This window comes from Petromyzon marinus, chromosome 13, assembly GCF_048934315.1.
Source record: "Petromyzon marinus isolate PM22_M1 ecotype Great Lakes invasive population chromosome 13, UKy_Petmar_22M1.pri1.0, whole genome shotgun sequence".
In the NCBI taxonomy this organism is placed as follows: Eukaryota; Metazoa; Chordata; class Hyperoartia; order Petromyzontiformes; family Petromyzontidae; genus Petromyzon; species Petromyzon marinus.
This window is the reverse complement of record NC_133679.1, coordinates 10,449,131-10,476,935: the sequence shown is the minus strand read 5'-3', so window position 1 is coordinate 10,476,935 and position 27,805 is coordinate 10,449,131. Positions and strand designations below refer to the sequence as shown.

The window sequence follows — 27,805 nt, the reverse complement described above, 5'->3', positions numbered from 1 at the left end:
AATTGCATGAACATGAACAATACAAATGTCATAACTCCCGGTCAAAGTGCGCCATCTAATGGGGAAATGGGGGCATTACAGGAGAAAGGTACAATTTAATTTAATATTTGGACAAGTTCGGCTGGCCGGATTAAAAAGCCCAACGGGCCGTACTCTGCCCATGTCTGGCTTAGGCCGTGTCCATGATGGTCCAGATGTCTTGTGACCCCTCTATTCAATCCTCTGAAGCTTAATGTTTGTATACCAATGGGTGTGTAATGTAAGCAATATAAAAAGGACATACTAACTTCATTTAATAGCATCGTATCAGCCATTTGAACAAATAAGATTGATTTAAAACAGGAATATGCAAAGGGGAAAAAAAATGTTATCGGTCAATCGGGGGGAGTCGAGACATCTGGACCACCTTGTAGCTGGCCTCAGTCTACAGCTTGCATTATCCAATGAAGTTGGTCAATCGATTGAAAATTGTCAACTTTTACGTGGCGGATGACTCGGAATCCCCGCAACATCGTGCACCTCCGAGGTCAGGAGACTCCCCCCCCCCCACCAACCCAGCGTCACGCGGCTGCTGACGCCAAATTCGTCACCAAGCCCTGCCCAGCAGCTCCCGTTCAGCAGCACACGCGGGAAAAGATGCAACTCTGTTGCAAATTGCATTGCCCGATTACTCGAGTAATTGAATCGATAATCGGTCACCAATCAGATATCCCGACTCTAATGCCAGATTTGTAAATGAGATGAACCTTCAGTTTAACTTGTATGTGACTATTCACCGAAACGTCGTGAGAATATTAGCGTTATTTTATTTTATCAATTTATTATTTTATTCTCATTCTACGTGACTTTACCGAAAGAACCAAAGAAGAAAAAAAATGTGTCTTGCCACTGCACCGAAATAATTTTCCTCACCCGTATTACTGTGCAAACATTGTGTTCCAATGGTAGGTAAAATCCTGCAAGCAAATGTATGGTCGTACAACTTTAATGAAACAGGTCGGAGTAATACCACAATGAGCAACAAGACAATAGGGAGGGGGGCATTGGTTTGCTTTAATAATTAAAGGCAAAGACAAAGGACTTTCAAAAAGCATATTTTATTCATCGCTCTTCATCTTATCACTACGTGTACACAGAACGGTAAATTATATCAAAGCACTATGCCAGATAAACCGTGTCATTTCCTTTCCTGGTAAATTATAGCTTGCAAAGCAACATTCCATTTTAAAATGAAATGAAAATTAACCGTTTGTGTGAGAAATAATGAACACATTAGCTGGGTTTTGTGATTAGGACCCAGCGTTTGGTACAAACAAGACGGCTCCTATTTGCAAAAAAAGGGCGCTTGAGATACGTTTATGAAAATGGATGCATGATTCTAAATCTCAATAATGAGTTGTCACGTAAATAGCAAAAATGCCTTAATCAGCACAAAGCCACATTTCTTGGGTCCTTTTGAAATATGATCGCGATCGCCAATGCTTGCAGCCACTCATTACTCAAACTTGATTCCTTGTGCCAATGGTAGGTTCTTGCTGTAGTTGATAGTGCTGTGAAACATTAAAAAACAGTATAAAGATATAATTATCGGTATTTAAATATTGAAAAGGACCAAAACAAGCAACACTCACCAACTATTTTGGTTAAAATGCATTGATAAAATGTAAAAAAAAATTAGTCTCATTGTACACCTGCAATTGAATCAAAATTTAATATTTTAATGATGAATATTGAGAGGTTCTAATGTTACTTTACATTATTGACAAATGTGTTGAGGTTTTTTATATATACACACAATGAGTTTATTACTTAAATTATTAGTGGTTATCTCAATAGCGACTATTAGTTCTCTATTCATATGCAGTTTTTTTTACTGGTCATGTTTAAAAATATAAAAATCTAATCGGGCCCCATGGTGTAGAATGCAGTCTCAAACCCTTATTACCCCCCTCTCTCTCTGGCCTCGAAGAAGGGCCATTGCCCTAAACATCGCTTGTGATATGTTCATTGAGAGGCCACTCAAGGTGTTTTTGACGAGCCTGTTAAGTTGCTTATAGTAACCTCAGATGCATTAATCGTGTTTTAGACTCGTATACGAAAACTATGCCCAGTTATCAGAACGGTTTATGTACAAACACGTTTGAAAGGGAGGTGAACCAAGTTGACTCGCTCCAAGTGCGGTGTTCCGGATTTGGGCTGCGTGTTGAGCATTTCCCTCTCAAGCTTCCACCACGCACAGCTGTATGCATCTTCAGGAGCCGAGTTGTGCGCGGCGAAAGCCCGAGAGAAGAAACACTCAACATACAGCCGAACCCGGAAAAAACGGCACTTGGATTTCAAGCGGCTGCGAAAACTCAAGTGTTATAAAGTTAATGGGCAAATACATTAATCGTAAATATAAATCCTTCATTTACGACTTGCACTGCCTTACAATGCACATTTTGTAACTGTTGCAGACTACATGTAAAGGCCTCGTTCTCACCAAGTGGACCGCCGCATGTAGTGCTTCCAAGAATCGCTGCCAGACTCACGGCCCCCGCCTGTGTGCTTCTCCCCACCTGGATGCAAAGCGATGATACAGGGACAGTGGCCATGTGTGACCACAGTACACGTATTGTACACAAAACCTACGTCGGGAAGAGGATAAAGGTGCGGCCCTGCAATTGCTTGCTCGCACCACTGCTGGTGGAATAATCTCTACACGACCGAGAGCTCTAGAGAGCCCCGCTACACGGTATTTGGGCCTCCACTTCCACACTGGTCAGGGCGTATTGGACGAGGGTTTGAAATATTCACGCTTCACCTCACCGAGGGAGACAGTCTGGTCGACTAACCGTGGTGTACCCGTGTATACTGCTGGCTGAACAGAGGCGGATGAGATTGAATAAACTTTCACTGGAACCGGTGACCTCTGTAAATCTCGTGGTGCTAACCACAACGCGACGGCAACGCCATGGCAGCATCAAGCCGGGTGCATCGTCTCACGATTTACAGCCCCATTTGTCAATCTACTGCTGGATGAAGACCTCCCCATGCAGTGTCAGTCCTTGGGATTGTTTTACCATACTTCACCGTGTTGGTCAGTGAGGGGTGGAGCGTTGACACAACATTGAGCGCACTGGGCTATGAATCCGATGGATTTACAGTCATGGAGAGCTACTACAAGTGGCGAGTGTGACCTTAGCTGATCCTGTACCTCCCCCACCCCCTCCCACCAAACAGCCCCCACTTCACCAAAAACTGCAACTTGAATCGCTACCAATGAGATCTTCTCTCAAAACTGCTCTAGAGGAGTTGTACACCCCTAGCTGCCACTGCTATTCATTGGCGTAAAATAAAATAAAATGTTTCGCTCCGGATGACGCTGCAAAGTATTATCTGTATTTTGATTTAGCGTGCTGATCTTAAAGGTGCATTGAAAAATTTGATACTCCGACTGATGCTTCTGTTATTGTGGAGTAACTCATGCAGCCAGCTATGGCTCTAGGATTTGGTGTTACATGTTATTTATGCAGTTTATTGTAAAAATTAGGTCAGAGTCCGGAGTTAGACTGATGGCCTTAATCTAAGTTTTTGTGGTTGTTGTTGGACTTGCATCCAACTGGGATTTTTTGCACACAGCGTTGGTGTACGGTACTTTTTTTCAGGAATATTTTGCAGTTTTTTTTCATGGATTTTCTGTTTGCACAGTCACATAGCCACTTTAAGATGTTTTCTTGTTCGTGTTTTTGTTTGTTGTGGTCGCACCCGATTCAAGAGCCAAATGGCTCACAGGGCTATACCAAAATAAATAAACTGAAACTGAAACCAATCCAAAATGGATTTAGAAAAGATGTAGAATGATCTGAAGTATCAGTCAACTGTTGCCACATTTCTATTTAAGATATGCAATGTCTCCAAGTCGATAGTCTTGTCTTGACCGTTCTCAAAATCCTCGCTGCACGTTACATAAAGATGCTCTCCCCGCCAGCTGCAGCTCACACACATGGTGTTGTACACGGCAGAGATGCAAGAGGAATTTTAACAACCTTAGAATACTGCAGCGGAAAGTTATTTCCAACCAAATCAATATCACTAAATCCATTGTTCCGATAGCACATGCATTAAATCAGCAGACAAAGAAGCGCACTTACCAAAGGCACCACCAATCTCCGCACCACTTGTTGGGATGTTAACATTCACGATTCCACAGTCGGAGCCTTTTGGCCTGAAATTATAGCAGCATTTTTTGGGGGTTTTAGACGTCTGAGATGTATTTTTGTTTTCAGCTATTTAACAAATGCACCCCTAAGTGCCATTTTTAAGAGCTCACAACAACAGCAAGAACACATCTTCCAATCAAGTGCGTCACTGGTCAGTTATTGTTTTATCCTTTTAACCAAGTCTCAATTACAGAAAATGTTATTCAACTATAAGCTAATTCGCTTCATTCATAGTATCAATATAAAAAAGAGTGCACTTAGAAACAAGCACATTTGCCGAGCAATTAGCAACTTATCTGGTCAAGATGTGTTTTTAATCGCCAACACATGTATTCATACGGTTAGCATCTTCCCGAGTTAAATTCCTGGCAATGGCTAACATGCATGGTAATTATCTGAACCGGTCCTGGGCCTCCCTTAGGTCGACTCAATCTTATACGAGTACCCAGAGCAGTGTGTAAGAATCAGTGCTGAGGAGACAAAGGCGGTAGAGTGTGGTGCTGCATGTCATGCCAAACTTCGTAGAGTCCCGCTATAACCATTTTCCCCTACAGCCTGTGTAGACTTTACAGGGGATCTTGGTTCTTTGCCAATCTGCACGTTAAACTGCATGGCGTGAACTTGTTGGCAAAGCTGTATACGTGAACTACAAATGCAATTGCACTGTTGTTTACCACCCTTACTACCCTTACCCAAGCCATGTGAAGATTCTTCCCAGGTCCTGGGTAAAGATGCTGCTAGAAAGACCCTGCTTCACCTCATTGTTCCACGCAATGGCCTCTTCAAAAGCCTGTACACCACATACCAAACATCTTCATTACACCCACACACAGCTCAAGTTCAATACACTTTAGAGCCTGATGGCACATTGAACCAAAAAAAATATATGCAGACATAAATCTTGCGAGAAGAAATGTCCAAACAGTACGTTTCAGAAAAAGTATATTGAAAGCGGCAATAACTACTAATTATAAAAAAAACAGTGAGCTCGTTGTAGCCGTATGTCCCATCAGACATGAAGAGTAGTAAGTATATATATATATACACAGTACATCACTTGTCTGACGAGCTGGGGACTGAGGTATAGGTGTATATGTTAAGAGGTCAGAAATGTGAATATCTATAGAAATGACAGTTACACCACCATGCACAAACACTGCGCTGGGTGTGGCCAGTTATTATTGCCCAGGGTGGGATATGTGACAATCGAACGTGCGACGTTGTTCCATACATTAAAAGTGTAATCTAATCGTGTAGAACGCTTACCTTAAATTTCAGAACGTACAGCACTGGAGCGAACGTCTCCTGGTGAACGATGGCGGCGTCATGCTTCAGGCCTGTGATGATGGTTGGCTCCACAAAGTTTCCAGGTCGGTCAATAACCTAACAAAATAAAAATACACATTGTATCTTTGTATTTTTTTACAATTCAGCTCCTGCACCCTTTAAACCAACCGCAATTCAAAGAACCGCATTAAACAGGACACTCCCAGACCTCATGATCATGCCGTTCACAACCCACAACGTGGACCACAACTATTTTGTCTGTAACCAAAACACTGCCCTCCTGGGCATGTTGAACTGCATTCTTTGACAAGCACACACTGGCCAAAACTTTGCATGAACCTGTGGTTTTCACTGTGGCATGCTATTGCACAGTTTCCATAGAGTTAAGTTATATATTTACATCCCTTTGTCATATGTACGTATGTATGTTGAACTTCTTTCGCACTCTACGTAGCTAACTGTACTAATGAGAAACACAACTGTTTTAAAGAAATTAGTTGTCAATCCACTGCTGCATAAAGGCCTAGTGTTGGGTCCTAAGTGTAATCTGTTCATACTTTACAACAGTTTGGATATCACTTGCCATCCATGGATAGCAATAAAACTTAAATCACCCAGTTTGCTGATACGTTTTCTTATGACTGAAATACATTAAGACAATGTAAGATTAATTTGTTTTGCTAAAGACAAGCCACTGGCTGTCTGTTTATGTGCCATTTACAATGACATTAAGGGTGCTCAGAAAATCATTAGCTAGAATAGACAGACTTGCAGTTTGCAAAGGCCTTGTTTATAACAAAAAAAAATCTCAGGGTAAAGTGGATTTGTACAATTCTGCCAACATTTCAAATGTGAAGATGTTAAACAAATAAGAAATTGCTGGGCTGATACTTAAAAATTCAACTCCATAGGTATTGCAAACAAACGGACCTTGCCACCACACTCCACAGTGCCTCCTTGCTTCACAGCCTGTTCCACCGCTGCCTTGTACATCTCCACCGATTGCTTGGTATGCAGCGGCCCGTACAAGGTATTAGCTGGACAGAAATGCCAAGATTGCTTCAGTTACTTTCCGTATAACTTTAAGTGCCACAACAGCTTATTAAGCCATTCCAATAAATGCCAAGGACTTAATGTAATGAAGCTGTCAGCGATTTATAGATGTTAATCTTCCCAAAATTGGCATTCCTTGGGTAGCAGGTGTTGAATTATTTAAATGTCACATAAATTTAGCGTGAAAATGCTGAACAGAATTTTTTGTCCATGTCTGCAAGAGTTCATGGATGGGTCACGTCCCACGAGGAATTCACTCAACTTTCTTGCCAAAAGAGATGTAATAGCTTTGGAAAGAAGTTTAACACATAGGCTTTTGCGACCAATATTATTTTGAAAGGAGTCTATTGAAAGGAAGTAATTTACTAAAATCCAGGAGCTGAGTTTTAGACTCCAAAGCCCTTACCATCCAGAGGATCTCCAATGCGAACCTGTTTGTAAGCTTTCACCAATGATTCCACCACCTTATCATGAATGCTCTCGTGCAAAATCTGGGCAGGAAAGTGGCACAGCACGTTCAATCAATCAATCAATGAGGTTTGTTTACAACTGTTTGAGATCTACCGAGATAATATGCCTGTTTTTAAAGGAAGTTGAAAAGGCCTACCATTTAGATTTAGCCTTCTCAATTAGTATTGATCAACAATCAATTATCTATCGCATATTAAACCACATACAAAAATAACAAAAAATTAACAGCTGCATGATAAAGAACATAATGAATATGCTCTGCACTGCAATCGGAGTGCTGCATTATGCCAAGTATAACATATATTATATTATTTGTTTATGCAAGAAAGACTATGAACTCTAACACAATTTTTCTGGAGGAAGAGGTAGCCAGGTGGCACAGATGTAAGAGTGCCCAGTTGGCAGAGATGAGATTATGGGTTCAAATTCAGGATGCTACCTGTGATTAAAACTGGGTTCCTCAGGTATAGCGAGGTGATATTCTCAGTCTAGTTACCAAAGATGATTATATACAATTTGATTTTACACTCCATTTAGCTCAATTCCAGCTCTGAGAATTAAACAATTATAATGGTTTGAATGGCATGTGACAATCTCACAGAAGAACTTGTGCCCCCTCGTGTGGAAAAGATAGAAAAGCAATTTAAAGGATTTTCTTTCAAATGTATGTCCTGTGAAAATTACATCTGATGATTGTCTGACACATGGGGCACACTGCTCTGTAAGATTTGACGATTAATTTGCCCGAAAGTACAAATTAAACAAATTGGTAAAATATATTTGGATGTTTTGTCGGTTCCATTTATGAGTGTTTGGTATTTACTATGATCGGCCTACATAGCCTGCTTGTACAATGCCCAACCTTTCACCTGCACTGCCTTACCAGCCTGCGGGTAGTGGTGCAACGCTGTCCAGCTGTCCCCACTGCAGCGAAGAGCACTGCAGGGATCACCAGATTCAGGTCTGCATCGTCCATTACTGCCAAGACAAACAAGCACCATTGTAACCGCAAAGATGCACTCGGAACATAAACACACAGTGTGCAAGAGATCCTTTTACAATTTTGTTTACCCTCTTACAAACGGAACCTGCATACAACTTTCATTTTGTTAACAATGTCAACGACAGTTTTTTCTTCATCAATCATGACTATGAGTGCACAAAAATCATCAAGCGTGACGATTATTACAGCTACCCACCAAAGCATGGCAGACTATGATGAGATGAGATGAAATTAACTTGTCTGAATGAAGACACAGACTAAGATAATTTAATAACGTCATTAGAGACTTCCAGTGCACTGAGAAAGAACCAAAATGTGAATTGGCTATAAATGTATAAAAAATATTTTCTAAGTATACCGATTGGCTGACATGATATTGGTGGGGGGGTGGGGAATTGTGCAACCAACGTACAAACATTTAATCAGAATCTTAAGTTATACTAGAGGAATCTGATTAGCTATAAAGCTCTTTTCCACAGTTGTCCAGTAGGAGCAGGTAAGAAGTTTCAACAACAAGCAGTGCACTGACACGATAGGAATGCAAAGTATACAAATACAAAATATTCATAGTAACGGTTTTTGGGTTAGATCGCGTTTATTTATAAATGTGTCGTAACCCTCCACCACCCGACACGGCCAATCAGCAAAAAAAGTGTCACGTTGACAAAAGACAAATAATTCACTACTTTAGCCCACCGGTGTGTTGAAGAGTGAATCAACATTTACAGTTTGAGTACTCTTCAACACACCGGTGGGCTAAAGTAGTGAATTATTTGTCTTTTGTCAACGTGACACTTTTTTTGCTGATTGGCCGTGTCGGGTGGTGGAGGGTTACGACACATTTATAAATAAACGCGATCTAACCCAAAAACCGTTACTATGAATAATATTGGTCGCGAAAGCCTACGTGTTAAACCAAATACAAAATATATATTTTATTTTACCACAAAGCCAAATGAGCTATTAGCTTCTTTTTCAGAAGGGACCTGGCCACAAATGATAGCTGTCCAAAGTGGCTGATCATGTGGAAATGTATAGCAGCTAAATAATCCAGAGTGCATTACATGTTTAACTGCTGTCGTCAACCAGACACATAGAATGACAAAATGAAATCCACAGACTATGGCTTGAATAAAATGTCACGGGCTGCCGTCAACTAGATTAATACTAAGATAAATTTAAATAAAATGACTTAACACTGTTTGCATACCAATGATGGCATTGTTTCCCCCAAGCTCCAGCAGTTTGTTACCTGATGGAAAAGACGTGATATGAAACAATTAAGGAATTTAATCACAATGTAGTAATAACATTATTAACGTGTATGTGTTTTTCAGATCAACTCCATTACTCTGTTGATTTGCTTACCAAAGCGTTCTTGTACCATGAGCGCCACCTGCTTGCCTACTGGGGTACTGCCAGTAAAGGACACCAGCGGTATACGCTCATCTCGTGCAATAGCCGTGCTGCAGTAGAAAGAAACACATTGTTCCAAAGACATAGGGCAACTTTTTTTTTCAAAGCAGCAAATAATGTAGTATGTTGAACTTCTTTTGCACCCTACATCGCCAACCGTGCTTATCGGAGATGCGGTTGTATACTCTGATGCGTCACATAGTGTATAACCAACGAGAAGATGGAAAATTCAATCAGCATGTGTGCATGTGCCAGATGGATTGTTGCATCTTAGGACTGTGAGATTTGGTGGCAGTTTGGGGAGGCCTTAATCCAACAGTGGATTGACCATGGCTGATTATGATAATAGCGACGTGTTTTATCATCCCTACGTATAACGTATAATTCACTATGATTTTGTTACAATTGTGTAAATGCAGTGTTTTATATAGATATATAAAGCATTTAAGTGGGTGTTGTTGAGACAAATCTCCAATGCTCCATTTCACACATACCCAATGTCAGCGCCACCAGTAGTCAATGAGCAAATAGCTCCAGGAAGATTATTGCTCTCCAAAACCTCTGCAACAATTCTGATTTTGGAATATAAACGAGACATTAGAAGACGCATCTTGCAATTATAAATAAGCAACTCTATCGTTGATTAGTCAATAAACACCTCATTCGAGACCTAAATATCACACCTCCTGGCTTTTACATTCTTCGAAGACACTGGTGTACCCATAAACTGCACCAAAACATCAACAGGCCACTGCGCACATCTCCCTCATAAATGGAAAATAAAAGACAAGCCACAGTGCGAAAGAGGCCTTGCAACCCAAACTAATGACCATGTAGTTAAACCACTGTAGTATGCTCTCCTGCAATGGAGGAGGAATAGCTACACTACACAAGCTCTCTCCTGTGCGCCCTCCCATCGTGACTAGTAGACCTCGACATTGGCATTTCGTTCCTGAAAATATCGCCATAGGCAAGAATAGAAGAGAATGTATTACAGATCACATGCAGGTTAAAACATCATTCTAATTGGAAAGTTAAGTGGGCTCGGGCAGGGTACGATTGCCATTGGGCAATAATGACAGAGTGGCAGCCAAGGGATGGAATGAGTCCGAGAAGACGTCCACTGAGTGGATGGAGGGGAAGAAACAAGCCGGGTGGAGGCGCTAGATGGATTGTTGCAACAAATCATTGTGAGAAATTGTGACAGTTTGGGGAGGCCTTCATCCAGCAGTGGATTGATTAGGGCTGATCAACTCTATAAAATATGATGATGAAATCTCATATTTAAATATGCAGGCCTTAGTCCTGTAACCAAATTAATGGAAATGTAGCAGCTCACCTGGTAACAGCCACACTTGTTAGTGGAGTGGTTGGTGCACCTTTCCTAAAATAACAAAATCACAAGGTTAATCAAAACCCTGTGCCTTGGCAGATGTCCCTCTGCTACATAACATGCATGCAGCAACGGCCTGAAAATGGAAGTGCCCTACCTCTAGGGGGGTGATGTTGCTATGCTATTTTTTCCCCTCAATTTGCGAGCAATTATCAAATTTGGACTATGGCGACAGCACACACGTCCTACTCTCATTCGAATGTCACGAAATCTTTAACGTCCACTGTGAAGCAATGGCTCTTATTTATGGTCCACGTGCCCAGCGTAGCATCTGCTCAAACAGCGAATCTCTCCCGACAAGCGGCAAACGTGCCGTTGCTCGGTCACGTGACTGCCCTAACACTGTGTATCCAAGAGGCTGAACATCATTAAGCGTTGCTCACCACAAACAGCAGTTTCCACAGACAAGCGCAAGTGCATTATTCCAACCATACACAGCCACAGGGAAGTTAAAGGCTGTGATGACTCCCACGAGACCCACTGGATTCCACTGCTCAATCAAGGCATGTCCAGGGCCTAGCACAAGAGAAAATCAGAAATTATTAAACGGTCAAATAACAATGTTTTGTAATGAATTACAAATGTGAATAAGTAACAGCTAGTTGTGAGTGCAAATTGAACTTTGCCAAAAAGATTAACATTTGGATCACTGCAGAGATGAGTCAACATTTATTTCATATAGCCATATAAAAAACTATTGAAACTATTTCTATTTTACGAGGTAAGACCCACGGAGCTAGATAGCTCTTTTTTCAGAAGCGACCTGGTCACAATTGATAGCTCAACAAAGTGGCTTATCATGTGGATATTTATAACTTCCAATTACTGTAAATGCATGTTACTAAATGTGGAGGGAAAAACCGGGAGAACCCAGAGAAAAATCCACATAACTACGGCGAGAACATGTAAACTCCAAATATACAGGCATCAGTCTAGATCGAAGCCATGATCTCCTGTATATCAGGCGAGGTAATTAACAGCTCGCCACCGTGGCACCCCTACAAACCGTTAATGTTGCGCGTGATGTGCGGCCAATCATCACGGAGCGATAGTGCGTAACAACGTACGTTCAGAGGGCAGGACTGGGCCGCCAATCATGCGCGACAGTCCCACGGCGTAGTCACAGACGTCTACGTACTCCTGCACCTCTCCGAGCCCTTCCACTCCGATCTTGCCCATCTCTAGCGACACCTTCATGCCAACGCATTAACAAACCATGTTAACACATTCAAACGGGGGCTCCTCATAATCTTACGTGCTTTGAACTCGCATATATATATGCGAGTTCAAATCACATGCAAAACTCTATCTGGTGATATGTACTACAGCAACTAGAGCTGTAGCATGTGCATTAAAAAAAAAAACATATTTTGATTTTTTGTCGATAAATGCATTAAAGTGTTGGGTGTAAAGTGATTAACAATGGCAAAAATAATTCGTGACGGTACTTCATGCTAGGCCTTCAACAGCAATAAATTAGCAGTTTAGTTACCAGATTCCCCAAAACTTTTATCTTCTTTCTCAAAGCATCACCAATTTGTCGAACAATTTCACCCCGCTTCGGCGCAGGAATCTGAAGGAAAAAGATAATTACAACATGCATCACTTCATAGACAAATACCATGCAAGCAATGCTTCTATAGTCATAAAAAAGTAGAAATAAACTTACATCTGCCCAAACTTTCCACGCCTCATTTGCCTTCTTCACAGTGTCTTCATAATCTGCAAGTGTGGCCTGCACGCGGAAAGACAATGCTGCCTGTTATGAAAAACCAAGCACTACAGTGGGCTCCAAACCCATCATCACACACAAAACATTTCAAAACAATATTGTACTTAACGATATTTCAATCGGACAACTGCCATTATTTGTCTTACGATATCCACAACTGCCCTATGACCAGTGCACCTTGCATGCACCCAATATCATCAAAACAAAGCTAAGCAGGTCGGAAACCTGGTTGTATTTATGTATGTCGAACTTCTTTCGCACTGTACGTAGCCAACCGTGCTAATCAGAGGTGCAGGGGAAGGCAACAAACTAAACACAAAAGGCAGTTCTAATTAAATGTTTTCATTCTAGATTTAAAAGTCCTAATATCCGAGGAAAGAGCGTTTCAAACGGCTGCAGAAGCGCATCTGAAAGCACGCGATGCAGTGACCGTGATTGTTTGATCGCTGGCCAAAAGCCGCTGTGAGGGTGACCACACTGCGTGTGAATACCAGGTGTTTCTAGGCTTCAGATGAGATAGCCAGGAGATAGCAGTAAAGCAATGTATTATTGAATCTATCTCGGTGAGGCTTCAAGTGTTATCCCCTCGAATGCACGTGGGGGTTTTCAGGTGCTTGGGTTTCGTCCCAGCCACACAACTCCTTCAAATGGAACTGGCCAAATATCCCAACCATAACTTTAATGGCAAAGTCTTCAGCCTCGGCGAGGCCTTCCTGGATAAACAAATAGCATTGCTTTATTTTCCGTCATTTTGTGTGTTTAGTCAATCAAAATGACAGCTTGACACGTGTAGTGGCTGGGTCATACCTGGCGCACATGTGCAATGGGCTCGTTCGTAGCAGGGCTGTATGACGTCACGAGCTAAACATCCCAACACAAGAGAATCATCATTATAATAAATAAAAACGTTAACTCAGCTTACGCAATCGAGTGGTTTTGCAATACAGTCGATTGCAGGCATATGTTTAGCAATTTTTGGTACGGTACAGACACCGTGCAATCCAATCACTAGAACGTATTCGTATAAAGAGACATGAAGATGTACTTTCTCCGACAGTAAATATAATTTTTTAAAAAAGCCATGCAGAAGACGTAAGGTCAATTACAACTCTTCATGAACATTCGCAATGTACTTTAAATTTCAGCTAACACTGCTTATGTAATGCACACCTTGCAATTGGACAGTTGTGATTTCTGACCCTGATTGTGCGTTGACACATCCCATCATCTCTGGGGTCGACAACAATGTTACCACTTTGTGGAGAGGTTAACAAGTGGTTGTCCTATGGCTATACTCGCCCTAGGAATGTGGAATTTCCACCACTGGCTCTGCAGGACTGTAAACAGACGAGCACCGCCTATCGGAGGTGGTGCTTAAGAAACAATGCTCATTCTAGCTTGTAAATCACTGAGACTTTATTTCACTGGTATGCAGTGCCAGCATTACTGTGCAACTCATTAGCTTACGCAATCGAGTGCGTAATCGAGTGTTGCTGTGCTATGCTGGCACAGATGTGTGCTGGCACACGTATATGAGTTTCCAAAATGGAAAAAAAAGTGAGTGCCTTACAGTTCACATATCTGACGTGAGCAACTTAGTATAGCAAAGGAACATTGTCACTGCCTATGTACGTATGTTGAACTTTCGCACCATACGTAGCATTTCACAAACACCGACCGACGACAGTTTCAGTCAACGGTGCATTCATGTGCCAGGGGCAATATGCGAATACCTTCAGCGAATGGAAAACAATCGGCTGACAGGAATACGGCTGAACATAGAATATCTAATAATCGAAGGCCACGCGAGATCATTCAGGAGAAAACCCAATACACGAAGTCGACGGGCGTGCCGAGATGGTTCAGCATCACTAGTCGGTATGGAGCGACTCTAGGTGCAAATACTGTACACGTCAAAGGCACAGCGTATGACACGTGATAGAATGCATCCAAAGCAGTAAAAAAAAAGTTAACTCTACATTAAAAGAATGGTCATACTTTTATAATGGCGTAAAGTGATGCACTAAGTCCCTTTAACTCAGCAGAGATGAAGGGCAACTGACCGAAACGTTATTGACGAATGTGTTGAGTTTCTGATTGTCTGTGCTCGTGCACAGCTGCCAAAGTGGTATCCCAAATGTTTTGTCAAGTTCAACATCACTGCATTGCATAACACAAAGGCTCGGCCCGTGCACGAGTGCGACTATTTTTAGGCAATTCTACCAAAGCTTGTGGGCTCACCTCCCCGCGCCCTCCCCAGACACCGTTGTACACGCCGTCGTTCTCAGCCCGAAGGCCGAGCTCCTTGAGCCACGCGTACTTGGGCTGCTCTATCAGGAGGCTCGCCATCGCCGAGAGGTAGCGGAGAGACAACGGCGGAGGCGAGTGCAGCGATCGGCCAAGGATGCGGAGGCTCCGCGCGCACAGCATGGCCACCACGTGGCGCTCGTCCCTGCGATCAGCTGTCTGCTGAGTGGCCATGTGTGGCGGGGGGGGGGAGGGTATAAAAAGGGACGACGCCCCTTCGCGCGGACCAATCAGAAGCAAGGGGCCAACGTTAGCATTCAACAATTTCAACAATTTGTCCTTTCTTGCTGAATTGTTGGCAAGCGCCTCCAAGTAACGTACGTGTATTTTTTGTGACCAGCTGTGTGGATGACTCAAAGTCCCGAGCTTTGAAAAAAAAAAGAGCTTTATAGCTCATCGGATTCGTCCAGGATAAATACATATTCTGAGTTCGCACTGTCACCATCCTAGAATGTCACCCAGGTCTGGAGGAACGCTGGCGGACAAAGTGGAACTTCGTGGACGTCCAGAATAAACACCTCATTCGAGACCCAAGCATCGCACGCCTCCTGGTTTTGACATTCGCCGTAGACATCAAAAGGCGAATGCGCACCTCTCCTTCGTAAATTGAAAATTAAAGACAAGCCACAGTGCGGCTGTGGCCATGCAACCCATTGGAGGAAGAATATGAAACGACACGAACTCTCTCATTTAAGTCCTATCGTGGCTTATCAGACCTGGATATTTCCATTTAGCTCCTGAACATATTGCCATACGCTTTGATAGAATAGCTGAGAGTTTATTTTAACTTCATGTGCAAGGAAAACCAGTGTTAAAATATCAAGACTCCACCTTTGTTTTGTATCCTTTATTTAACCAGATTAAATTAACTCATCGAGACGTGATATATTGTTTCTTTTGCAAGGGCGACGTGCGTTTTTTTTATTTTGATTGTGTTTCCTTTGATTTATATTCGTTTCATTTGTGTACTTCGTGGTTACGTTGTTGCTTGTCGTTTTGGTGATCCTAGTCACTCTTGCTATGCTTAGTATCTTGAGTCTTCACCTGGTTAAACAAAACAAACTTGAAAAATAAACTCTCATATGCAACCCTGTCACCCGCGACTTACATTTGCGAATACATCCCACAAATATCCGCGTATGAGAATTCAACTTCACATCAAAAAGGCAAACATCCAAACTGAACAACAAAACATGACCAGAGGATAAAAAAACACACTTTTAAGTTTAAATAACACACTGTAATCTAATATTTAATCATTGACGACTGTATATAATAGCAGCCATGATCTTACTGCAGGATGAATGCCTCCCCGGTACATCGCCACCCCTTAAATCCGTGATGCTACAATCCATCTCCATCCAGCACAATAGCCAATTTGGTCATTCCATTACTGGTGATCGTCCTCTCGACTTGTTTTCATTTTACTGTCATTCCATCCCCAGTCTCTTTCATCGGCCATCATCCCTTTTCGCAATGTGTCTTGGCAAAATGCACTTGCTATTGTAAATCCACAAACCTGTCAACCCCGTATCAGTTGCCCTACCTTATTGCAGACCAATTCAGACCTTATTGGTCACCCAGTGCCCTTTATAAATCTGAATGTTCATCGTACAAAGTCCCATCACAAGGGAGAAAAACACAAATAGACAACAAGATGTTGCCCGTATTGAAACGGCTGTACGCCGTATGGACCTGAAAACTCCCTGTACAGGAATACGGAGTAAACGGTATGGGTTGACAACTTTGAAAAACAATACACTTCCAAGTATGCCTCTGATTTATTTTGTGTTTCCTGATCCATGTCCCTTTTCTGTCTCCGTGTCACTCCAAGCATATTGTTTCCTTTGTCCATGTTTCCATGTTTCTGATATATTCCGTGGCTGGCGGCATGCACTGATTTGAGCTTTCTTCTCGCGGAGACATCGGTGTGATCATTTTGATTGTCACTTCATGTTTAATTTGTGCACGTGTTTAATTATAACCGTCATTACTGTTCGTCAACCTTTTCACTGAGATTTCTATACACTACGTGTACGTGCTTCACACTACAGGTCTCCCTTGCAAAACAGAATTGAGCATCCCATGTGCTCTCACTTGTTTTTTTTAAGTCAAATTAATTATCGTAACCAGGTGAATGTTAGTAAAATGAATGTATAAAGATCCCCCTGTAGCCTTAATATACTGTTGGGGTAAGTGCTGTTAGCTAGCACCTATTAAGGCCGGCACGGCACACGAGGGGGTGGGTGACCAGCACCACACCCGGCCGTCTTTGTCTCCCCCGTGGTGATGTTTCAATACCGCACCCGGTACACATTTGAGGCTGAGTCAACCTAGGAGAGGCCCAGGACCGGCTCATATAATCGTCACCGGCGCCTGCCGTGAGAGGGAATCGAACTGGGGTGCCCCCGGGTTCGCAGCGCAGCCGGATAACCACTGCACCACCGACGATGTAAGACGGCATTTGTTAACTCAACGTCACGCCGGTGATGAAGTCTGAAGTCTCGCCCCCCCCACCCTCTACACACCCCACACCCCCTATACCCACAGCCCCTACACACCCTCTACACACCCCACACCCCCTATACCCACGCCCCCTACAGCCCCTATACCCACACCCCCTACAGCCCCTATACCCACACCCCCTACACACCATCCACACCCCCACACCCCCTATACCCACACCCCCTACACACCATCTACACCCCCCACACCCCCTATACCCACAGCCCCTACACACCCTCTACACACCCACACCCCATATACCCACAGCCCCTACAGCCCCGACACACCATCTACACACCCCACACCCCATATACCCACAGCCCCTACAGCCCCGACACACCCCACACCCCCTATACCCACACCCCCTACACACCATCTACACCCCCCACACCCCATATACCCACAGCCCCTACACACCATCTACACCCCCCACACCCCCTATACCCACAGCCCCTACACACCATCCACACCCCCACACCCCATATACCCACAGCCCCTACACACCATCTACACCCCCACACCCCCTATACCCACACCCCCTACACACCCTTTACACACCCCACACCCCCTATACCCACAGCCCCTACACACCATCTACACCCCCCACACCCCCTATACCCACAGCCCCTACACACCATCCACACCCCCACACCCCATATACCCACAGCCCCTACACACCATCTACACCCCCACACCCCCTATACCCACACCCCCTACACACCCTTTACACACCCCACACCCCCTATACCCACAGCCCCTACACACCATCTACACCCCCCACACCCCCTATACCCACAGCCCCTACACACCCTCTACACCCCACACCCCCTAAACCCACACCCCCTACACGCCATCTACACCCCCCACACCCCCTATACCCACAGCCCCGACACACCATCTACACCCCCCACACCCATATACCCACAGCCCCTACAGCCCCGACACACCATCTACACCCCACACCCCCTAAACCCACACCCCCTACACGCCATCTACACCCCCCACACCCCCTATACCCACAGCCCCACAGCCCCGACACACCCCCCACTCCCCCTACACGCCCCGACACACCCTCCACACCCCCACCCCCGAAACCCCGCACACCCTCTACACACCCTCTACACACCCCCTACAGCCCATATACCCCCCCCCCACTCCCCCGACACACCCCCCACTCCCCCGACACCCCCCCTATACCCCCCCACACCCCCTATACCCCCCCCACACCCCCTATACCCCCCTCACACCCCCTATACCTCCCCCCACACCCCATCCACGCCACCTACAGCCCCGACACGCCCCCCAACACCCCCTACGTAAGATGGCTGCTCGTCGCCTCCACCGCTGCACCGGAAGTGACGCGCCGCACCCAATGGCGTCTCCCGTCCATATCCGGGAGTCGCCCCCCGCCACCCCCCAGCACCCCCCCCCCCCCGGGCCCCGCAACGACTCCAGCCATGGAGGTGGAGTTCGAGGAGGGGGAGCTCGCTGACTCGGACTCCGGCTCCGAGAACAACGGCAAGGCGCCACCAACTAATAATGTACGTGCTTGGCCCTTCTCGTGTGTTCGTTGGGGGTGGTGGTGCGTGGGTGGTGGTGGTGTTAAATATGTATTGTTGTTAATAATGCTATACGCCTCAGAAGCGCTGCTGCTGCTGCACGTTTCGCGTCGCGTTTGAACTGAAGGGCGCGAGTATCAGGCCACGATTGTCAGGCCACGGGCCCTCAGAAACGGGAGCATAATTCTGTCGAATGTGTATAAATTATTTGTAGTGTGATCGCTTCAATGTAAATATGAATTACTACCCGTTGTACAGTGTCCCGTCGTTTATTTGCATCGTGCTGTGCCTTGTTTGGTACTCTGTGTTGTTTGGGGAAGCGTGGAACAACATCGTAGGCCATGTGCCATGCGTGCTGCCTCGCGTTGTTTTGAATCAATACATCAACGTTGTTTACAAAATAGCTATTGTCTTGTGCGTGCCTAATCAACACATTCGAAACTTCGTGAGTTTATATTGTTTTTAAAGTGACTTGACGGCGAACGTTGCTCCAGTGGCGCTCGAGTGATTGCAGTGAATGTTATCATCACATGCAGTGGTGGCAGCGGGTTGCGCCTGCCTTAAAGTTACTTTAATGTACCGTGTATATATTGTTCTTATTAACCAAGCTTCACGCACGGGAGGCCAGCTCGATACGTGTCTAAAAGACTTCGAGCCCCGATTCGCCTAATAGGACAAGGGTCCACCCAACATTTTCGATTTTCTTTAAGTTTGGCGCCAATCACTTGAACATGACTCGGGCACGCATCACGAGTGAAACATGCCATGCTTCACTCGTGGAGTCTTAACTACCGTACAAACATTGCTACACGTTGTAAGGAGAGTAACTACCATGATTTATACTGCACGGGACTTGAAATGCAGTGGTGGGGTTAAGCAGTGACGCACTGCACTGTGAACTTGGTCACGGCGAACATCAGTGGCGGAGTTATGTTCAGAACCTTCCCTGGGCCTCCCCATCCACCAACTAGTACTGACCAGACGTGGTGAAGTAGGGTCAAACCCCTACGACCGACACGTGACGGCAAGGACTATGTCCAGCAGTGGACTTCTAAAGGGCTTGATCGCGGTGTATATTTAACACACGTGTTATACTTGCTCCTTGTACGATGAAACACATCTGAACGCATTTCCTCCTCCCGGTTAGTTTTTAATTGGCAGTTGTGCTCGTTGTAAAAATACCAACGTGCATGATTTTGAAAAGGTGCATTCGTACCTGAAGTTGTATTTACTATGTCGGATAATATTTTGGTTGACATTGTATACCGATGAAAATGATTTTTTGTCACACGTGGTCTGTATGGTTCTCGTTTACCCGGGTCTCTTGGGAGACGTTCATTCTCAATGGGCTCGCACCTGCAATTTTTTTAAAAGATGTAACATTTAAACTTTTCTTTCATGGGTGTTCCTCACAGGGCAGCAGCGCTCAAAGCAGCAACACCACCAATGCGACGTTTGACGCCGGTGCTGCAGGGGGCCGCTCGTGCCCCCCTCTCATCGACACAGCAGCCCGGTACCGCGCCACTAACAAGGGCTTTTCCAGTAATGATAGTGATAGTGACTCGGATGACGACGAGGAGCGCCTGTGGAGGAGAAAAAGGCTGAAGAACAATAATCAGCGGCCCCCCGTTCCGATGGTAGCTCAGCCCATTCCCCCAGCCAGGGGACCGGCTCGCCCGGCTTCCCGCCCTTCAGATCATTCCAGGAAGGTGAACAACGTCTGGGGCGCAGTGCTGCAGGTAAAACACATTTTATTTATTGTGTACCAACTCATATGTTGTTGTAAAACGTTATTGGTAAAATCATAACCAGCAGAAATTAATAATTTGTGTTCCAATCCACGAATCTCTGTAATTTGCGAGTTATTGGCAGTTTGCTATTGGTTTTGAGTTATTGGCGATTTGTGACTGCACCATAATCCATTACAGCAGGGGTAGGGAACCTTTTTTTCTGCCAAGGGCCATTTGGATATTTATAACATCATTCGCGGGCCATACAAAATTATCTACTTCAAAATTAGCCTATTATATTTGGTCAAACATTTAATTAACTCGCCCCTAATGTGATGGCTGGAATTGCTTCTCTTTGGCGAGGCGTGTGACGTTAGCTGGTATTGACGATGTTGTTGCTACTCGCAATTACTTTGCCAGTTTTGCTCCTAGATTTATTGAATTTCGAGTCCCGCCTGCGGTTGCCTTGGCAAGGCCAGACCAAATTATTTCGCGGGCCTTATACTGCCCGTGGGCCGGACGTTCCCCACCCCTGCACTACAGGAACCAAATAGCATGATCGCAGAGTGGAACTTAATGGGAAAACATGGGGGAAAGATTTTACTTTTTAATTTCGCAATTTTTATTAATTGGTTGATGTCGCACAGCTTGTAAAGAGGGGAAGTGAAGGGACATAATCAAGCTGTAGATGAGTGGCAAGGGTATTCCAGAAACATACAGCAGCAATACAGAAATACATACAATATATACAGTATGTATGTATTACATAATGCGCATGCATAATGTACGTTGATTACCATATAAATAACCCAATCGGCAATGGATACCCTTATTAACCCCCCCCCCCCACTTCACTCAAGAAGGGCTCAAATGATGCCATCACATCTATCCCTCTATTTAAGGAACGAAACAGGAGGATTTCTCCATAAATCTGGTTATCGCCTGATGAAGCTAGTTGTAATTCCTGGCGAAACGTCGTACTCGTATTGGTAATGTTGTGGCTTTGCTCTCCAACACACTGGTGTGCTGTACTAGTAACGAATTGGCCACGTTCTGTTAACATAACAAACCTTATTAAATTTTGATTTAAAGCTTTCGTGACTGCAGTGATTCATATTCTTGGTTCTTTCGCTAAAGTCACGTTGAAGGGAAACAATAAAATAATAAAATATATTTTAAACAATATTGTTTTATATATATGCGCAAGAATATCAACCTTATTAATTGACTGTGTCGGGTGGTGGCGAGTTCAGCGACACATATTTACGTGATCTAACCCAAAAAAGATTTATGTTATGAGACAATATTAATGGAGTTCGTTGTGTTTTTTTAATTTGTGTTTGTATACCACTGCCAATGCAGTCACTTAAGTTATATTTTTGCGCTTGATATACTGTTGTGCCTCTTAATTTCAGGAACAATGTCAGGATGCTGTGGCCCAGGAGATTGGTATTCTGGGTGTGGAGGCAGACCTGAGCATCAGGACCCGTGATTCTGAAAGTTACAACTACATGTTGGCAAAAAAGATTCGGCAAAAAGAAGAGACTCAAGAGTTGCTCAAACTAGAGGCTGAGTTGGATGGCTATATGCACAATGCGAGCAAGGATATGCAGTTGGCTGAGGAGCAATGGTGAGGACTTGTATAAACTTCAAGTGCAATTTGCCATACATTTATTAGCATAATATATTACTTGAGTTGCAATACAGCAATCAACTGGATACAGGAGAAACACACTGACTCTTGAATGTGTTAGGACTCATAATATTATCGTGTAAATTATGTTTGCATATTTACAAATTGAATATTTGGTATTATAAAATTGTGGAATTATTGTTAGTGATTAAAAGACTGTTGCAAAATGTTATTCTAGATTTCTGTTTTACTGCTTGGAATTGAAAATTTGAAATATTTAATTGAGCTTGTCATATATGTATTGCTCTGTAGGTGGCATTGTTTCTAATATGTATGTGTGTATACATTTGATTTGTCCTCAGTGAGGACCTCAAGGATGAAGCAAATGCACAGTCCAGGGTTCAAAAGCGGAAGCGTAGGCCGGTGAAAGAACGGCTCGGTGAGAGGGCTGAAATGGACTTTGTCGGTCGCTATGAACTTAAAGAGGATGATCCAGCTGATAGGATAGCTGAAGAAATTGCTTACAGGTGAGACACTTTATACTTGGTTTTCTTGCCACAGTAAACTTTGCACAATGTTTTGTCCCTCAAATGACATTGTGCACAATAAACCCAATGACCTGTCTCAGCTCATGCTTTTTTTTATTGGTGTAAGGTTACGCGAAGCCAAAGAAGATTTAATTGTAAGAGTGGTGAACATCATCGGTGTTAAGAAATCTCTCGAGCTCCTTTATGAAACTGCTGAAATTGAGCGGAATGGAGGCTTGATGATTGTGGTAAGTAAAACAGTTTTCTTTATTACAGTGTAATAAAGCACTTCGACGAAGATCTGTAGTTCGTGTCTTTATCATTTATTCCCCGTCGGCCGGACAGCTCCGGGTTCTCTTCACACCGACACCGCTCCACTCTCGCTCCGCGCGTTAGATTTTGTCGCTCCGCGCACTGCTCGCTCACGCTCCCCCCTGCTCCCGCGCGCCGCTGGCAGACGGCGCGCACGGAGAAAGCCTCCGGCTTGCCACGTGGCCGCTGGCGTGCCGGAGGCGCGAGACATGGTCTCGCCTCTAGATTCCACACACTGACCCCGAGCTTTTTCATGCTTCCCCTTATATCTCTTCACCTACGTCACCAAGCCCCGCCTATAGCCATGCCCCCTTACGAACCTGGATGGTTTCCCACAAGAACCCTTGAGCTCCGCCCTTGAACTTGGCGCATCCATCCAATTGGCTGATGGCTGAAGCGGCGGAGCCTATCTCACCGATCGGCGACCGTCGGTGAACCCTCGTATTACAACAGTATCATCATCAGCCAGGATCAATCAACTGCTGGATGAGGGCCTCCCCAAGCCACTGCCAACTCTCAGTCCTATGGTGTAATAAGCACAGTATCATTTACCTCGTATTACTAACTTTGTATTCAATTGAGTGACTTGTTTTCATTTGTTAGAATGGTACCAGAAGAAGAACCCCTGGAGGAGTGTATCTGAATCTTATGAAAAGCACCCCCAGCATCACCCAGGATCAAATCAAAGTAAGAAATGTAATATTATTTCAAAACATTAAGATACCATCCGAAATGATGTAATAATTCGTTTTGATTGGACTGGCGAACTATATGATGATTTTTTTCAGGAAATATTCCACGAGGAAAATCAGCGAGACTACGCAAGTAAAAAGGCAGCCTTGAAGCGACGGAAGCATTTAGTGGCACGCTCAATGAAGCGAGCGATTCAGGGTCTGGATCTGCAGGACCCTGAAGATGACACTTCGCGCGAGACCTTTGCCAGCGACACCGCCGAAGCCCAGCTGGCTGCTCTGGAAGATGTGTGCGGCCGTGATGTACGCGCTCCAACTCCACAACCGCCTCCAAGCCCTGCCACGGGCGACTCACTCGAGCTTGATCACCCAAACGACCTAGAACTCTTCTAACCTAACTAGATTTCCTGAAGCTTGCTTCACAATGTGTATATATTTTACCACCTGTAGTTGTGTTTTCCTTCCTTCACCCTCCTTCAGTGTTTCCCCCGAGGCTTGTAACCTCAAGACTCATGTCGTGTTTCCTTTGCAAACTTTTTTCATTTCGGCAACAATTATACACATTTGCCCGTAACAGTGTGCAGGAGCAGCAGAGGGTAGTATCACTGGTACATGAAAATACCCAGAAATGTCAGCATCTAGATGACAAGTGTACAATTGATTTAACCATGTTTTTTTTATGTGGTAAGGGCATTGTTTGATCAAAGCAAAAAAATGCTCGATTGTTATATTTGTTATTTGAAGTGTCTTGATGCATACTCCAGTGTATATTAGTATTCAAGTTATGAGTTCACATTTTCATAATAATACATTACACATCCATCAGTTTGTTTAAACATGTTTCATTTAGGGTTGCCATGATTTGGCATTTTATATATCGTATGATATATGACTCAATAATTGCATCATCCTTTTTTCAAAGTATTGTTCAATCATGCTTATTTTATATTTCTTAAATACTGCATTTCCTATAAAATGAGACAAAACTCAATTAAAGTTGTTGATAAATAGCTATTATCGATTCTAGATTTGAAGCTTTCGTGACTGCAAGGATTCATACTCTTTGTTTTTTTTCGGTAAGTCATGTAGGTAAAAGAAAAGAAAAGAAAACTAAATTAAATCACGACGTTTCGGAGGCAACACAAGCTTCCGTCTTCAGGTGGAACAGTCACAGCAGAATATCTGTCAAGTGACACCTGAAGACGGAAGCTTGTGTTGCTTCCGAAACGTCGTGATTTAATTTAGTTTTATTTTACCTATGTGACTTCACCGAAAAAACCAAAGAGTAGCTATTATCCAGTTAGAGATTTTACAAAATAATTTTCCCTGTAATTCATGGCATGACGATTAAGACATTTTGTAGTTAATTTAAAGATTGTGTGGCTGACAGCATGTGCCTTGTAAGCATTATAGATTGTAATCACATGAGTTTTCAGTTTTGCTTGTATTGAGGGAACTGCAGTTGAAGAACCCTGAGTAATCTTTAGTCATACTAGAAGTACAGCAAGGCACAAAAACAAGTGTGAAATAGAATTGCATAGTTATGGGAAACTGATATTGCGATAATCACCCTTGTAAAATTTGATGTCATTGTATTGTGAAAGATTATCATGGCAACCCTAGGTGTGTAACGATTTGGTTCATTTACATGTACATGTCATAACACATCTAAAAGAAAAATGTTTTAGAAATTGTAATAAATAATGCGATGTACTAAATTTGAAGCATTTGATTTTTGGAATCTTATGTATTTATCTTCTGCATCCATTTCTCATCCACTCCATAGTTTGTAACGGCAGCACACTACAAACAATTCAAACACTTATGTTAATATCTGATGCCTAACAGTATAACAAGTTACTATACAGATGGGTTGACTAAATGAGTGATACAATTCTTATGAGGTAGGCCGAGACATCGATTTTTATCTGGAGGCTTTTAAGGATGCTGAATCCAACAAATTAGATTTAAGATATGAAAGTGAAAATAGAATCTCGGCTCCCCAAAATTTTGGGATAAAACTTTTAATAATAAGTGTTTTGAACCTAGGCTACAAAGGTTTATGGATGTTTTTAGAAGTGCTGAATAAAAAATATAGCATTTTTGATATTTAAAATGTTTTAGGTCTGTTCTGTAAGAATACATTGTTAATGCTGATTGAAAGTGATGAGAGAGTGGAGAGTTAGAATTAATTACTCTTGTGTTTTCGATGGTAACACTAACTTCATATTTTGTCAGTTTAACACGTAGGCTTTCGTGACCAATATTCATAATAAAGGTTTTTGGGTTAGATCGCGTTATTTATAAATGTGTCGTAACCCTCCACCACCCGACATGGCCAATCGGCAAAAAAGTGTCACGTTGACAAAAGACAAATAATTCACTACTTTAGCCCACCGGTGTGTTGAGTGAATCCACAACATTTACAGTTGGAGTACGACGTTTCGCTGGTAATTACATCCAGCATCATCGGGCAATTCGCCAGAATGGTAAAGCCCTCGCTTGCTCCCGGTTTTAAATAGAGCAGCAGGGTGACGTCATCATTTAACTCATCAGGTGCAGTGATTTGAGGGGGGGGGGGTATTGTAATTATATAATCGATTAGTAATCCGTCAATGGTTATGATTAGTAATGAGTTGTAGATTAGTAATTAGTTGTAATGTGTGTTAGTGATTATATGCTATGTTAGTCAAGACGCTCATACATCGGGCTAAAACAGTGTCAGATGGTGAGAGTCTAGTGAGAGAGATCAAACACGTTAAAGACGCACTACGACAGAATGGCTACAATAATGCTCAAATTAACAGCACTGAATGCCAAATCACGATCGCAAAGCAATACTGCTGAAAGCGATCAGATTGTTAAAACAATAAAAATTCCATATATCTCAGGAGTAACTGACAAATTATCCCGTGTTTTGCAAAAGCAAAACATTACAGTAAGATTTGGTACAGTACACAAAATTCAAAAACTAGTATCTTGCACTAAAGACGCATTACCTAAATTATCAACAATGTGTATATCGGATTGTTTGTGGCAGATGCTATATTGGACAGACGGGACGAACATCAGAGTAAGACTAAAAGAACATCAGATAAATATTAAATTATCTCAAACAACTGTCGGCAGTGGCAGAACATGCTTGTCAACAAGGACACTCAATTGATTTTAATAACGTTGAAGTGTTGTGTAAAACTAATTATTACTGACAAAGACTAATTAGAGAATCCATTGAAATTGAGAGGAATAAAAATAACTTTAATCGCTCTGACAGCTACAGGCTTAGTGCGGCCTGGAAGCGTATTATTAAATAATACACATTACAATTCCTTATAGGGGAAACACATACTCATTTACGGATTACTAACATAGCATATAATCACTAACACATTACAACTAATTACTAATCTACAACTCATTACTAATCATAACCATTGACTGATTACTAATGGATTATATAATTACAATACCCCCCCCTCCGCCTCAAATCACTGCACCTGATATGAGTTAAATTATGACGTCACCCTGCTGCTCTATTTAAAACCGGAAGCAAGCGAGGGCTTTACCATTCTGGCGAATTGCCCGATGATGCTGGATGTAATTACCAGCGAAACGTCGTACTCCAACTGTAAATGTTGTGGATTTACTCTTCAACACACCGGTGGGCTAAAGTAGTGAATTATTTGTCTTCATTTTTTGTATTAAAAAAAACTTACCAAAGTCTTTTCCAGCAGGAGGTCTGTAAGCTGGGCCCATCGAATTCCAAGAGGATGTGTTGTAGGGGTTCATTTGTAAATTTTTCATTGCATTATGCTGCCTTTCCAAGTCTGAAAATAAAGGATATGCATCACATTTCATGATCAGAGGTAGCAATGTTCATAGACCACTTTAAAAACCACTACGAAGGAATACTTATCTACTGAATTAGTGGCTTGATAATTTTGAGGGTCCACAATTCTCTGAAATCTTACTAGGTGAAGGGA

At 43.2% G+C, this 27,805-nt stretch overlaps 2 protein-coding genes across 2 annotated transcripts; one reads left to right on the top strand and one right to left on the bottom strand.

Moving 5' to 3' along the window:
- Positions 1-1,078: 1,078 nt before the first annotated feature.
- ALDH7A1 (aldehyde dehydrogenase 7 family member A1) lies at positions 1,079-15,050 on the bottom strand. The gene is made up of 18 exons (XM_032953483.2): positions 14,799-15,050; positions 13,365-13,418; positions 12,495-12,560; positions 12,318-12,398; positions 11,893-12,016; positions 11,209-11,341; positions 10,772-10,816; positions 9,927-10,004; positions 9,385-9,482; positions 9,227-9,268; positions 7,897-7,991; positions 6,949-7,033; positions 6,420-6,526; positions 5,469-5,585; positions 4,895-4,992; positions 4,134-4,207; positions 2,483-2,558; positions 1,079-1,550 (listed from the first exon to the last, which is right to left on the bottom strand). The coding sequence occupies exons 1-18, from the start codon at positions 15,036-15,038 to the stop codon at positions 1,496-1,498; spliced, it is 1,668 nt and encodes a 555-aa protein (XP_032809374.2). The 5' UTR covers positions 15,039-15,050; the 3' UTR covers positions 1,079-1,495.
- A 3,747-nt stretch (positions 15,051-18,797) lies between these two features.
- On the top strand, positions 18,798-26,112 carry PHAX (phosphorylated adaptor for RNA export). The gene is made up of 7 exons (XM_032953476.2): positions 18,798-18,910; positions 20,344-20,667; positions 22,074-22,288; positions 22,654-22,818; positions 22,946-23,066; positions 23,734-23,817; positions 23,919-26,112. The coding sequence occupies exons 1-7, from the start codon at positions 18,827-18,829 to the stop codon at positions 24,213-24,215; spliced, it is 1,290 nt and encodes a 429-aa protein (XP_032809367.2). The 5' UTR covers positions 18,798-18,826; the 3' UTR covers positions 24,216-26,112.
- The last annotated feature ends 1,693 nt before the right edge of the window (positions 26,113-27,805 follow it).

Bases quoted from the DNA above. Each gene is read 5' to 3' on its own strand.
- ALDH7A1 (XM_032953483.2), bottom strand. From the start codon at position 15,038: ATGGCCACTCAGCAGACAGCTGATCGCAGGGACGAGCGCCACGTGGTG. The intron at 7,034-7,896 runs GTAAGGCAGTGC...TTTCCTGCCCAG, and splicing joins GCACCACTACCCGCAGGCTG to ATTTTGCACGAGAGCATTCA. The intron at 4,993-5,468 runs GTAAGCGTTCTA...TGTGGTGTACAG, and splicing joins TGTACGTTCTGAAATTTAAG to GCTTTTGAAGAGGCCATTGC.
- PHAX (XM_032953476.2), top strand. From the start codon at position 18,827: ATGGAGGTGGAGTTCGAGGAGGGGGAGCTCGCTGACTCGGACTCCGGC. The intron at 18,911-20,343 runs GTACGTGCTTGG...TGTTCCTCACAG, and splicing joins AGGCGCCACCAACTAATAAT to GGCAGCAGCGCTCAAAGCAG. The intron at 23,067-23,733 runs GTAAGTAAAACA...TTCATTTGTTAG, and splicing joins ATGGAGGCTTGATGATTGTG to AATGGTACCAGAAGAAGAAC.